The 14,175-nt window shown below is 39.2% G+C and overlaps 1 protein-coding gene across 1 annotated transcript; it reads right to left on the reverse strand.

Moving 5' to 3' along the window:
- Positions 1-1,496: 1,496 nt before the first annotated feature.
- On the reverse strand, positions 1,497-7,334 carry LOC115798163 (C1q-related factor-like). The gene is made up of 2 exons (XM_030754907.1): positions 6,453-7,334; positions 1,497-2,627 (listed from the first exon to the last, which is right to left on the reverse strand). Exons 1-2 carry the CDS (start codon positions 7,098-7,100, stop codon positions 2,448-2,450), a joined length of 828 nt encoding a protein of 275 aa, XP_030610767.1. The 5' UTR covers positions 7,101-7,334; the 3' UTR covers positions 1,497-2,447.
- Positions 7,335-14,175: the final 6,841 nt, after the last annotated feature.

The raw sequence follows: 14,175 nt of genomic DNA on the forward strand, positions 1-14,175 counted from the left end.
TTTGACTGTGTGCTCATGCACCCTGCAAGGAGAAAACAGCCTGCGCTAGTGCTCGACTGCCCCGTGGCTCGGGTGACCTCTGCTTAGCACGGACCTTCAGTCCTAATTGTGTCTGGAGGAATTTTGCTGTCTTAAGACACGCTTAAGTTTAGACCAGAGGGCTTCCTGGTTTTCACCGTGTGCAGCAGTTAAAGAGACAACAGGATGCTCTCAACTCAGTGTGGCAATCAGATCTCTTTCTGTCATTTTAATCAACTGAATGTTATCATACCAATCAGTGGTGATACTCTGGAGGCAAAGAAGCCTAATGCAGCCTTATCATACCGTCACACATAAACGCAATCAAATGGGGACATTATCCGCAGTTGCCCCTTCTCAAATGTAGCACAGAATGGGTGATAGTCAGATGAAACTGCTTGGTTTAAGCTAAATGGCGCTGCTTGGGTAGAGCGTGCATAAAGCAAGAAACATGGCAGCCACTGGTTCGCTGAGCATTCATCAGCTTCTCCTAAGTAGGGCTCCTTCTAGCAACAATATGTGACAGGTCAAAGGGGTCCTACTTATGGTATATAGTATCTTTATGTGATGTTCAAGGGTGTTTATAGTTATGGTAAATGGACTGGTTCTTATATAGCACTTTTCTACTTTCCAGGAGCACTCAAAGCACTTCATACAGCATGTCTCATTCACCCATTCACACACACACATTCACAGCACTTTCTTCATCTAACATTCACACACACAATCACACGCCGATGAACGCATTGGGAGCAACTTGGAGTTTAGTATTTTGCATAAGGATACTTGGGAAAGATACTGAACCGGAGCACTGCATACTGGAGAAGCCAGGGATCGAACCACCAACCTTCCTATTAGTAGATGAGCGGAAGGTTGGCTCCTGTGGCTCCTATTGCGTACATTCCTCATAACTTTTGCTCTTCAACTCTTAACTTCTTAACCAAGAGACAGTTTTGTCGCCTGTGTCAAAGGCGAATTTCATAATATCAAAGTGACTCTTGAGAGGAAAAAAAATGTATTGGTTTTTACAGTTTGGGCCTGGAAGCTATTTTCTTGTCTCTGACACTTGTGTCACAGCAGAGGCTAATTTGCCCTGGATTACTTTGCGGCGCTGATCTAAGCTTTGCCATGATACGTTCTAACACCCATCCCCTGCCTTTTTTCCCGCCATATCTCGGCGTCTCCACACCCATTAGAGGACGAAACGCATCTCTCCTTTGATTGTGAACCACAATCATCTCCTGCTTCATTTGGCATTTAACACAGCTGTGATTTCTTCTCTTTCTCCCCACAGTGATCGTCTCTGCATTGATTGTCTCCCGCTGCGTTGGCGTGGCTCTCGTGTGTAACATTTGGAAGAATAAAGGCTGATTTCACTGGAAAAGGAGAGATCAGAATGGCTTATCAAAAAAGGAGACGAGGTGACTGATGTTAACTACATAATATGTGAGGAAATGCAAAAAAAAATAAATTAATTAAAAAAAAACTGTACTTTTAATGAAAAATCATGGACATTAAAATTAACAGCAACAGCAGTAAATGCTTCCTACGTCTAGCTGTTTAAACTTTGTTTAAAATCACTATTTATCATTTGTGGAAACACACAGAACATTTTAGCAGGCGTTGCATGCATGAATTAAATAAATAAAGCTTTACAAACAAGCACTTTAACATACATGATAAAATTATACAACTATCTATAAACAGCTGAACTGTTTTAATGGACACACACAATAGGAAGTACAGTGTGCGCAGTGCTGAAGCTACTCTGCCTCTGTTTAGACATTATGATTTAATATCAAATGTACATTTTATACACTAACATATGCCAAATATAATGGGCTGATATGACATGAGACACAATACATTTTGTGACACTGGCAGCTTTTCAAGCATCAAAGACTCATTCTGGCGTCCAGTTTAAGACAAATGTTCGTTCCTTGTGACAAAATATGATTCTTCCAGTCACTGATGCACAACATCGTAATCATACAAACAGCATGAGAAAACAGAATCTCAACATAAATCTAAACGGCACATTTACAAGCACTGTAGTCACCACGACTGTGGGATTTTCAGACTCAAATTCGAAATGACGGCTCAAAAATGATGGCAAAGCTTCTGCACTGTCAGAAATGTTACTGCACCTCAATATGACACATGGCAGTGACTGACACTGTTACGTTGCTCATGTCCATCAGAATAGCAGCATAGGCACCCTGTATACAACGGCATGTGGGCATGGCAGTTAACCGACAGCCACAAATCCGCAGCTGTTATTACTGTTATTAATGCTGATCTTAAATATCTGTAAAAACAATCTGGCTGTGGGTCAGTGGCTGTGGGCAACATTAACCTTACTCCAAGTCAGAAAGTGAGCGTCTGCTGGCTGTGACTTTTCAGACCCGAGCCCATGTCCAGTCCAGTCTTCAGTCGGCATAGAGAATAAACCCTGAGAAGGTGCTGTACTTGTTGCTGTTGCCCCCATGAGCCTTTCCCCCATCCAGTTTTATGAAAACCTCATCACCTGCATCCAGATGAAGTATGACACTGTTGCTGGCGTAGTCATAGCTCTGGTCCTGGTCCTGGGCAATGGCACTGGCCCTGACCTGGAAAATGACACACACACACACACACACACACACACACACGCACACGCACACACACACACACACACACACAAACAAATAAGATGGCATGACTAAAGTAGATGATTATACTGAAAGAAATGCTTACATTTTTATAAAAATATTAAATGACTTGCTGTTCAGAGGCTGACATGTTACTGCTCTCATTATGTGTATGCATGTGTGGACTTGGAACACACTTTATTTGAACAGAAGAATAGTTCCAAAAAATGTGGACTGATTTGAGACTTTCACTTGCGTTAGTGTTACCCCTGTAGTGAATATCTTGTTCTTCTCCTATGACTCAGCCGAAAGGGTCAGGCTTGAGTCAGTCTGCCTCTGAGGAAGGAAGCAGTGCGCACTATCCCTTTGTCTCATGCTCTTCTCTTACATCCACTTTTCTCTGTGTGATGCACTGAAAATGTCATGTTTTCCCAAATGTAAGTGTCAGTGGGCCAAGAGAGGTAATTACTTGGACATGGAGCATCACACCCTAATCTCTTTGCATGTCTGTGTTTTTTGTTTTTTTTGTTTTTTTAATGAAACTTCTTCTGCAGTTAGCCCCTCAAGGACATATCCTTTCTAAGCTTTAGCTAATGTGTAATGAGCTGGGTTGCCAGGTTGGCTGTTACGCTCCGACTTCACCAGACCAACTAAAGAAGCGTAATCCATGCTTCAACCAGATTGTGGCAGAAAGTTCTAAACTGAGTTAAAGTCATAAGAACATGAAATTCAAATTAGTGCAGATGGAGCACAAAGCTGAACAGTGCTGCTTCTGAAAAAAGTTGGGACACTGAAAAATATAAATCAAAACAGAATTCAGCTATTTGCAAACCATTTAATAATAATCTATATTTAATAATGAGAACAAGACAATATATCAAATGTTTTCAATGAAAAATGTTGTTTATAATTGTGCTGGCAGCAGGCTTGCCAGCACTTTACTGTCAAATGTACACTGACCATAGTGTAATTTATTTGTTTTTTTACTGCAATATTCTAATTTCTACAGTATATATATCTAGTGATGTATTTAAAAAATTTTTTTGCTGTAACACTGTAATGTCTACAGTATGAATAACACATATAGATATTATTTTGGTCGCTCACCTAATTGCTAATTTTGTATAAATTATAAATAGCATCATGTAATATGTTCATATCATTGACAGATTCAGTAAATCCAGAGAAAGCTATGTACACAAGGGACCAGGCAAACACCAATATTGAATGGCCATAATGGTTGCACCTTCAGGCAGTGGCATTAAAGACTGTGCAGAGGAAATCGCTGGGTGGGCTTCTGAAAGCTATTATCAGTTCATTGCTAAATCTATAAATGCAAATTTAAACTCTACCATGTAAAAAGCAAAAAGTAAACTGTTCTGTGATCCAACCAATCAAAGCTGAATGTTATGAACTCTGTGACCTCCAGAGTAAAGGAGAGAAAGACCATCCGGGCTGTTATTGGAACACAGTTCAAAAGCCAGCAGCTCTGATGATGTTGCAGAGCATCAGTGCACCTGGCACTGGGTAACTTGCAGTGCTCTGAAAACAACATTAATGCTAAACAACAGGTTTTTAAGTCATATATATTGCCTTCCAGATCATATCTGTTTCAGGAAAGGCTTTGCTTATCTCAGCAAGACAATAACAAAAATTTCACATTTAGCATGTAATACTGATTCTAAGCTCCAGGTGCTACTCCAGATGTTTAAACCATCCAATGCATTGTGAAACAAAAAACATAAAAAATGTGGCCCAGAACTGTAACGCTGCTGAAATTTGATATTAAATGAGAATGGGAAAACATTTGGCCTTCAAACCCACATTAGCCGGCCTTCTTAGGTCCCAAACTCTTAAAAAAAGAGGTGATATAACAGTGATAAACATGCGCCAGTTCCAACTTTTTAAACATGTATTTCTGGTATCAAAAGTAAAATGAGGATAAACATTTTTATGCTTTTTTGGAAACAGGGTTGTGTGTCAAGAGGCTGCGGGGGTCTGAAAAATGCTGAACGACAACATGACAGCATGATGATGGATTTCTGATACATGTGAGCAATGCAGCATAAATTCTCCTGGCTTCAACCCTCTGGTACACTGCAGCAGCACAGTGTCTACCACTGACTGACATTTATTTTAGAGCAATTTAGTGCCATATTTTATTTGAAGTAAAATAGCTAAAAGAAAGTAGCCCCCTTTTGCCAATTAGGTAGCATATAATAGTAAATAAATACAGAATATAATTAATTAAATATTGTAATTATTGTATTTGATGGAACTTCTGCTTTTATTCCCACACAGTTCATTTTAATAAAAAGGACTGATTCAGCAGTTAAGGTTGGTTTACAGCTGCTTTAGTTAAATCCAAGTTTAGATGATTATTGCGATCTTAAGTGATTCTCTTGAGACATAATATACCAAATACAGAATTTAACTGGTTATGTGGTAAGTGTGGTATAACCATTAGCACAGGCATTTATAGTGTTTATTTAAATTTGAGGAAATTTTCATTACTTATATCAAAATTTCTTTTTAAATAATTAATGTACACAAGCAGGTTATGGTTTATCTGAGTATGTAAAATGTGTTAAACTTCATTTCTGACTCAATTCCAATCCACACTAAAGAAAGCAGATACACTGGAGTAGGCATCTCTTGCAATCAATAGTCTTTTAGTCAGTTAGTTGGCTAGCAGTTTCTCAGTAAGTTTGTAGTGGGAGTGGAGTAGGTTTTCAGGATTATAAATAAAGCATCCAGAATATATTTCATTTATATCGCATTTTAACTATGTAAATGGATATTTCACTTCCTTGTAGCATAAAATTCCTGTGTATCCCCAAGGGTAGCCTTTCCCTGCAATAACAAGATGGCACTACAATAACATTTGTAACACTGTAACATTTGTGAAACTCAAAATGTCTGTTTGCACTGAAGCTGTAATTATAGCATGTTTTCCAGATGTGGTTTGGTTGTCTTTGTTTGCAATTTAGGGTTTTTTACTCAGGAAAAAAAAAACTTACCTTGTAGCTTGTATTCACCTAAAGGTATGGAGCTAAAGCTGAATCTACAGTTCTATTAAAGAGTCTAAATTGAAACTGATGAGCTATTGTGCTGATGTACATTAGAATGTAGAGCTGTTTGCATTATTGTATCCACCTTCGGTGCAGCCTATTGCAGTCTGGCTGTGATGTTTTCAGCAAAGTTTTAAGGTTAACATTTACAAGGTGTTTGATCAGTGTCATCGCCTGGGGCCTTAAAGACATTACAAAATTAGCCATGAATATAGCAAATATCATCGTTCAATACTGACATGCTTTCGCCTGACAGGCATTCTGATAACGCTTACCAGCACATCATAGCTCCATGAAGGTTGTTGTATTTCAAAGGGCACCAGCTTTGAACTAGCCACTACCCCAAGGCCGTGGTTTGATGTGTGCAAAGTAGAGATAGTGCTGTGCTCCTTCCACTCACTTCAACTTGTACATCATTGGATGTGTAATATGCACAGATACACAATCTGGCAACATGCCACTGTGTGTTGTCATTATACTGGACTGCAACACCAGACTAAATCAGAACTAAATCACTATACACATGAATGCTCGACTTCTCAATTTAGCCTGCCAGTGCACTGGTTACGCTGTTCCTTGAGCATTTTGATGTAGGTTCATCCCAGTGTATCAGTCAAAATTTAAAGTATCATTTTTATCTGCATATATTTTGACAAGCACTCGCCTTTACAAATTTTTTGATCAATCAATAGGTCATTAAACATAAGAAATCAAAATTAAAACTGATACCCACCAAGCCATTTTTGATCAGGTCAGCCCACATGCTCGTGCCATCTCCTCCCCTCATCAGCACATTGTAGGTGAAAAAGTAGGTGCCAGGGATCTTACAGGTGAATTTGCCTGTTGCGCCTTCATAGTTACCACCAATATTAGTCACCACGTCATCAAAGCGTAGTATATCATAACCTTCTTGAGGGTTTCGTAGTCCTGCATAAAATGCCACCCGAGGAGCGGTATTGTATGTAGTTGTACTAACTGCCCCTTTACCCCCTAAACCTAGAATCCCCGTCCGTACAATGTCCACAGCATCTCCTGGTGGTCCTTTAGGACCTGGTGGTCCTGGCTCTCCAGGTGGTCCTGGGGGTCCGGGCTTGCCAGGGCGTCCTGGTTTCCCTTGTGGGCCATGAGCACTGTACGTAGGCAGTGGTGGGCCGATGCTGTGATCACTCAGATCTTCCTCATTTTCCACCTGTAAGACTGTAGTTGCTGTATCTGTGCCTGTGTGCACACCTTGGCCCGTGGTGCCCGTGCTGGGGAAGGGGTCACAAACCATGCGGCAGGTGCCCAGCATCTCGTAGTGGCTTGTGCTGTCATCGACACCACCTGCGCCAACAGAGCTGACCAACACAGGGATGAGGACCACCAGAACCAGGACCAGCATGACCCCCACAGCAGCTGCCACCAGGGTCTTTCGCCCGATGCTCAGCCTGGGAAGGGGCTGCGCTGCCAGCGTGGAACTCTCCGGGGTGGAAATGGTGACTGCGGGGAGTGCGTCCACCTGGCAAAACGCAGATACAGTGATGATCCCCGATAGTGGAGATGGTGCCCAGGGAGAGCTGGAATAAGTGTGTGACAGAGCTGTGTAGGAGTAACGGAGAGGGAGAGGAGCAAGGGACCAAAGTGATCAAGTGAAGAGAGAGACTGAGAGAGTGAGGAGAGAGAGTAAGAGGAGAGGAGGAGGGAAAGAGTGAGACAGCTTGAGAAAAAAAAAAGGAGAAGAAAGGGGTGGAGAGAGTGAGCCACCGTTTGAGTCAGGGCAGGGGAGGGCACTTTCAACTGACAGATGTGTAAAGCCAGAGAAGAGAGGAAGAAGCAGTGGGATATATAGAGCACAGTGAACAAGAACATATTGAGCTAATTTATGTGTACTGGATGATAAGAAGAAAGATGGAGAAAAAGATTCAGGGGAAATTTTGCTTGAAAACTTTAAATAAGATCATTTATGAGCTACCGGTGATATTTCTATGCGCCAAGTGTGCAAGTAATATTAAATCGCTGGCATAGATTTTATGCACAGGTGTAATTTATTTTTTTCATTTTAAATTCAGTGAGATCAGTTGGAGCTCTTGCATACTGGACTCATTCCAGATACCTGTATTCAGTCAAGCTATGACCCTCAGAAAATCTTTTAAAAAGAAAGAAAAAGATTCAGAATCTTATAAGGAAAAATTAGTTCTGTCAGACGGTTGGCCTGCAAATTTCTGTTAGTTCTAATACATTTTTACTCTTAAATTTAATTACTGAAGCCTGGGGCTTTGGCAGCACCACTTCAACAGACATCAGTAGAGAAAGTGACATAAATAGTCTGGCAGCAAAATCATTGCAACCGAGTCTATACTAACTCTGAATTTAAATGGTGATCATCCTTTTATTCATCCTCCTGACTCAAATAATCGGCAATAGGTGTACCAGGATAAGCAAGGTATTGTACAGGTCTTTCCCACCAGCATTGTTTTTCACCTTGCCGTTGGCAGTCCAGAGGTGTTCTCAGACTAGAAATGTAGATATGTAAAGATGCAAATTCTCCAGCAATTTCTGCACACTATATTAAACTCTGTAGTGTTCTTCTATTTGGATGAGCCCTAAAAACCTCCAAAGAAATTGTTCAGTCCATCACAGCTGGCTTCTTTAATGCAAAGTAGCAGCTCTACTCTGATCTCCCTCCAGACGTCTCATTCCCTCTCCAAGACTGAGCCCAGTCACCCTACAGGAAGACTTTGGCCATTTTACGCACAAAGGGTCACTGAATGGTTTGATTAGTATAAAACGATCTGAATCGTGTGGTAGATTTCAGTGACTGACACACCATGACACTGAACCTAAACTGTAAAAAAATTAAAAAATTGGAAAAAACTGTAATATACCAGCAGCTGGCAGAGAAATACTGTAAAGATAATGGAAAAATAGAGAAATTTTACATAATTAAAATTCAGTCGTGTAGCTTTGATTTACAAGAGAACTTGTTTATTTTTGTGTTTCATGCAAAAAAAAAAAGATATTGCTGTAATACAAATAATCAGGCTTAAAATTACAGAAAAGTACTGTTATTAGTTGGGTTGTATGTATTTTAATGGAATACCTTTTTTAAAAATGTTCAGAAATGTTATTGTAATTACAGTATACTGTATGTTTGCTGCCTCAGTACAGCTGGGTCAAATGTTTGTCACTGTCTGTAATGGGGCTGTAAGCTTATCTCAGAATATGTGTGTATGTGCAGTTACAGTGTAAGTGTGGCTACTACTGGCTACACACTGGAGTATATTAAAAAATATAAGTAGTTGACTACATGTATAATAAAGAAAAGACACCTCAAATAATGGCCTGAAATGGCCTAAAACAGTAGGACAACTATTCTAATGCTATGGAAACAATATGCTGTCAATATGCTGTCACTTTGTAGTATAATGTGATGTTACCTGACCCCAGTCTGCTAACAAATACATTTATGTATGCTTGCCTTACAGTTCCTAGTCTTCCATGTTACACAAACCTGCTGTGTTTATATGGTAGCTTACATAATAGCTAGTGTTAAGCCTTGGTGCTCGGTGTTTAAGCTGTTAAGCTGTGTGCTGTGCTTTGCATATTGTGTCCTTTGTAGATGTGATGCATTTGAATGTCAGAAACGCACTGCTTAAAAATCCAGAATGTTAATTCTAAAATCTAGTCGAGATCCTACATTTCCACACGTGCTAAATTATGAAATATGACAACATGTTAATTTCCAGTTGGTAGTACCCTGAATGCTTACTGTAGCCTTAATAAATCATGAACATGATGCCTGTAATTTTCAGATACAATATCTATCCACCATACACAGAAAACTAACTATTCTGCCACCAATTAACCAACTAATTTAACTACAGAATAAAACAAGTCACATTGATGCGAGCTACATCAACGTGACCTCGCATACGTGGCTGAAGTAAAAAAAAAAAAGTGGAAGAATCATAAAGTGAGATTAGACTTTTGTCGGAGTAATATAAGCAGAGAGTCATTTTGTGAGTCCCTTCCGCATTTTGATGCCACTGTTTTCTCGGGACATGACAATGGCTCTGAGTCACACACCTCGAGCAGCGCTTTCTTGCTGAGTCTCCCCAGCTGATGACAAAACACACTAAATCACAGAGATGACCATTAAATCAGAAATATGAACACGCACGCAGTGTCACTGATAAGATCTTTGATCTTCTTACATCAGAAAGATTTTATATTTATAATTCTTCATATGAAATTTGGCCTAGGTAGATTATATATGGGAAAAAAAAACAAAACACACATTCATTGTTGCATGCACACAGTACAGGAAATCAAGAAAGAATCAAACTGAATTCAATAAAAATGAACGCAAGTTGCTTTAAAAATGTAAACATTCGCAAACCAAAACTTCAGATCTCTGACATTTTACTTCTTTCTCCAAGAACTGCCTCACAATAGTGTCTTCATTTGCAGACTTTAGTGCCCTCATGTGGTCTTTTAAAATATCATAAGGTGTGTCACCTCCACTCCTGCATGCCTGCAGTTGCATTTCTAACATGGTTATGTTTGGCAGATCAGGTTTGTCTTCACACTTTGGGATGTAAGCATGCATACTTTCACTAATCAGCTTTAACCTTATGGCACCTAAGCCTCCATATGTCTGCCTGGACTTTTCTGTTTATATGAACTATAAAAGGGACTGAAAATGTCCCGTGAGTAAGTGCTTTTGCCCATTTTTCCAGGACACTTTCAATATCTGACAATTATTTACAATTTACTGCATTTAAGAGTGTATCAACGGTTTTAAATGAAGTAAAACAAAAAACACAATTTGATTTTAGACTGAATTTTTGCATGAACAGTATATTTTGCAAATCAAATTTGGAATTTGAGCAGTATAAAACATATTTACAATAAAGCTGTTTGAGACTTTGTCTCTCAGTGTGTAAAAACAGAGCAAAATGAAAATAATGCTCAGATGCTTTTTCCCATCTCTCTCCTCTCTGGCTGCAGACATAGTACCTTCCGATTTCAATCATTCTGATGCCACTGCGTGCTTGTCTGGTTGCAGTCACAGGCCCACATCCCAGGTCTCACACATTCTGCCTGGATGTGTAGCCCCACTCATGTATTGTGCAACACGCCTGCTCATCTTAGCTGCTGTGATGCCTGACAGGAGTTTCCATGTTGTACCGAGGCAGGTTATTGGCCTGTAGTTGGACGGGACCGGTCCCTTCTGGGGGTCCTTGGGGGATCAGGATCATCCGGCCTTCAGTCAGCCATTCTGGGCATGTCTTATCCTCTAGCAGCTGGTTCATTTGTGCCGTATATAAGAACCAACTACACGCTGCAGTTTGAGCACAGAGTTGGTTCTTTTGTTCTTGTTGTTTTATTTGCTATTTCTTAACCACTTATCCAATTTAGGCCGATGCCTGCCCCAGCTGACCTTAAACAATAGGAACAAGACAACTGATTTATTTCTTTTTTAAAAAAATACTTATTTTTTAACAATTTTATTAAAAATAGAAAAACTGATGCCTATAATGGCTCAAAATTAAAACTGAAAAGTTGAGTTAGCTAACTTCTGTAGTTGACAAGTACCAAAGCAACCACATAGTAACACCTAACTGGCTCCATACATTGACTCAGTGACTGAGTGGCATTCTAGGAACCACAGCAATGGCATCCTGTTAAAGGCTTTTTTCTTTTTTCCTTTTCTTTAATATTAGTCTTTTTTAAAAGCCAAATTATCATGCCAATACAATTCCAATAATGATTTTAGCAGTTTGTTACAAATAATATAGTTATTATTTTATTATTTTGTTTACTTGGGTGGGTCATCCAGGTATGTGAGTCATTATTTATTTTTGTTATTCCCTCTTATTTTGAAAGTTCAGTCATTAACCTGGTAGACCTGGTCTGCCTTGTCCTGTTTCCACACCAGCAGGCTGACCAGGTCCCTGATGTGGCATTACTGGTATTCTGGTATTCAGCAGCCATTTGTTTCGATTGCTATGAACTAAGGCTGGAAACAACAGTCATTGTTTAGCTCCAGAAATTCACTGAGAGCTTTAGGACCCTCTTTGGAGTTTGAGAACTGGGTTATGTACCACTACACTGACCTCACCAAGCCGACGAGCAGAATGAAGGCGACGGACACAACCTGCAGTTCAACATGGCAATTCTGTAGTCTAACCATGGGATAAAGAACTGACAGGAGAGGCTGCTGAGTACTGTTTTATTGTATATTATCACGTGAATGGTAATTCATGATTTTATTTTTTAAGAAAGCGTGAGCTCCTCTCCTTTTGTTTGCAATTGCAGTAGCCTTGATTTTTCATTCTTAAAAAATGGTTTTCTCTAGACTTCCGCAGAATGCACATTCACTTGATAGGATGCATTGGTAAATGAAAGTATAGCACTTTTCTCCTGTACTTGAGCACTCAAAGCACTTTAACATTATTTGGTTCTCTCTTGTTTAAATCCAATCCTACGTATGTCACAACTCCTCAGTGTCTGAGGGAATTCAATTTCTCCATGTGTTCTATGTGTATCAGTCATTTCAGGCTTTCATTCTTGCTGTACCTCCACAGGTGCCCTGAGGATAGCAGACAAAGAGATGAATTTTCCACACTGTCATTGACTTCCTGTGGGTATGCTTCTCACTTTCACTTCAATTATTTTAAAGTGAGCCGCATAGATCTGCTTTCAAAAGCCACCGCAAAAACAAAAGCACAGCAATCATATTTGGATAAGGGAGCATTTTCCAGTCCATATATCAGCCCATTTGTGACTCATGAAAATATTCTATCAATAATATAATCTTCAATTTGTACTGAATTACCACACAGATTGCCCCATGCACAAAACTATATGTGAAATATAGTACTACAATTTTTACTTTATCACATCTAGAGATGTTGCAATACTGGAAATTTCTTCTACATTATAATTATATAAGCATACAATAATACATATACAATTCACATCATTCCTCCTCAAAACAAAGCTGTGTATCTTTTGTAGCCATGTATACAGATATGATTTGATAATCATCATGTCAGAGACTCTGTTCAACTGATGGCTAATGCAGTTTTCTAATTAGTCAATCACATGGCACCAACTCAGTGCATTTAGGCATGTAGACATGATCCTTTTAAAGTGAGCATCAGAATTTGGAAGAAATGTGATTTATGTTACTTTAAATGTGACATGGTTGTTGGTGCCACACAGACTGATGTACTGGGATTTCTCTGCACAGCATCTATGAGTTACAGAGAATGGTCCAAAACACACAGATATGATAAAATGACAGACAACTTTCTACCTGCTGTGTCTCAGTGCTAATGTTCTGTCTGTTCTGTGTGTGCATTGTTGCAGAGATGGGAGCTTTGGACAGCCTGCCTCCCTCTGTCACATCAGATGAACTGGCTAATCCCTAATGCTTTTCTATCCTTATCATAAGTGTTGTGTTTCAACACAGCTGCCATAAATGTTTCAGTATTGTAGCTCCAATCACAGTCTGATGGTACAAGATGCGACTGATTATCCCTCAATATCAGATCTTTCTCCTCCTGTATAAACAAAATTTTATATCCATTAAAGCTGGTAGATGTGTACTGACCACAGGTGGATCTACAGAAGTGGGACTTTTGTACAGAAACCAAGTCCATATTATCATCTTATAATATACTGTCATGTGTCTTCAGAGAATGGAGAGAAATAAAAGAAATGGCTCTGTCTTCACTGAATAATTTGAAGTTATTTCTTTCCATCAGTCAAGAATGCTGTTCATGAATCACATTTTAGCTACAATTAGTTTGAAACAAATTGACTTGTTGTAGCTCTTCTTCCATTCCTGAACTCAAAAACAAAGTTATCTTCAGATGATGCCAAATCTGTTTGTGATATGCCAACTATGGCATAGCCTATCCCAGTTGTCACACAAAAAACATAAAATCACACGAAAACATGAAATCTGAGCAGAAAACAAAAGCTTTTTTTTTTTTTTAATGTGAAAACCACAAACATGTTTAATGAACTATTTTTTTTTACAACTTAGTGCATTTCAACAGATGACAAATATATTTGTGAAATATTTTTAAGTCTTAACGAGACTGGAGTGCTACTGAAAATTCAAATTAAAACAAGAGAAACCTGCTCACTCAGACCTTCAGGTGAAGGTCAGGGGTATTACTGATGTTCAAAACACTGTAAATTTTACCACCAGGACAAAACAAGTGTTGTCCAAAAAATAGAGCTAATGTACAGAACCTCCTCATGGTCTGAAGACTGTGACTCTCATATCAAATGTCAATTCATTCAATATTTCCATTAAATGCTGCTTACTGCAGGTTTAATAATCAACAGCTTGTCTTTGAGGTGTATTTAAAAGGCTCAGAAGACTCACTATATTTTTGTTTGTGTTGCAGCATCTGCATTGAAACCAGTGCAGGAGGCTCAACAGGCCAAGTGGGCAA

Source organism: Archocentrus centrarchus, chromosome 19 (assembly GCF_007364275.1).
Source record: "Archocentrus centrarchus isolate MPI-CPG fArcCen1 chromosome 19, fArcCen1, whole genome shotgun sequence".
Taxonomy (NCBI): domain Eukaryota; kingdom Metazoa; phylum Chordata; class Actinopteri; order Cichliformes; family Cichlidae; genus Archocentrus; species Archocentrus centrarchus.

Excerpts from the sequence above, each read along its gene's own strand:
- LOC115798163 (XM_030754907.1), bottom strand. The coding sequence starts at position 7,100 with ATGCTGGTCCTGGTTCTGGTGGTCCTCATCCCTGTGTTGGTCAGCTCT. Across the intron at positions 2,628-6,452 it reads ACCTGATCAAAAATGGCTTG|GTCAGGGCCAGTGCCATTGC; the intron begins GTGGGTATCAGT and ends GTCATTTTCCAG.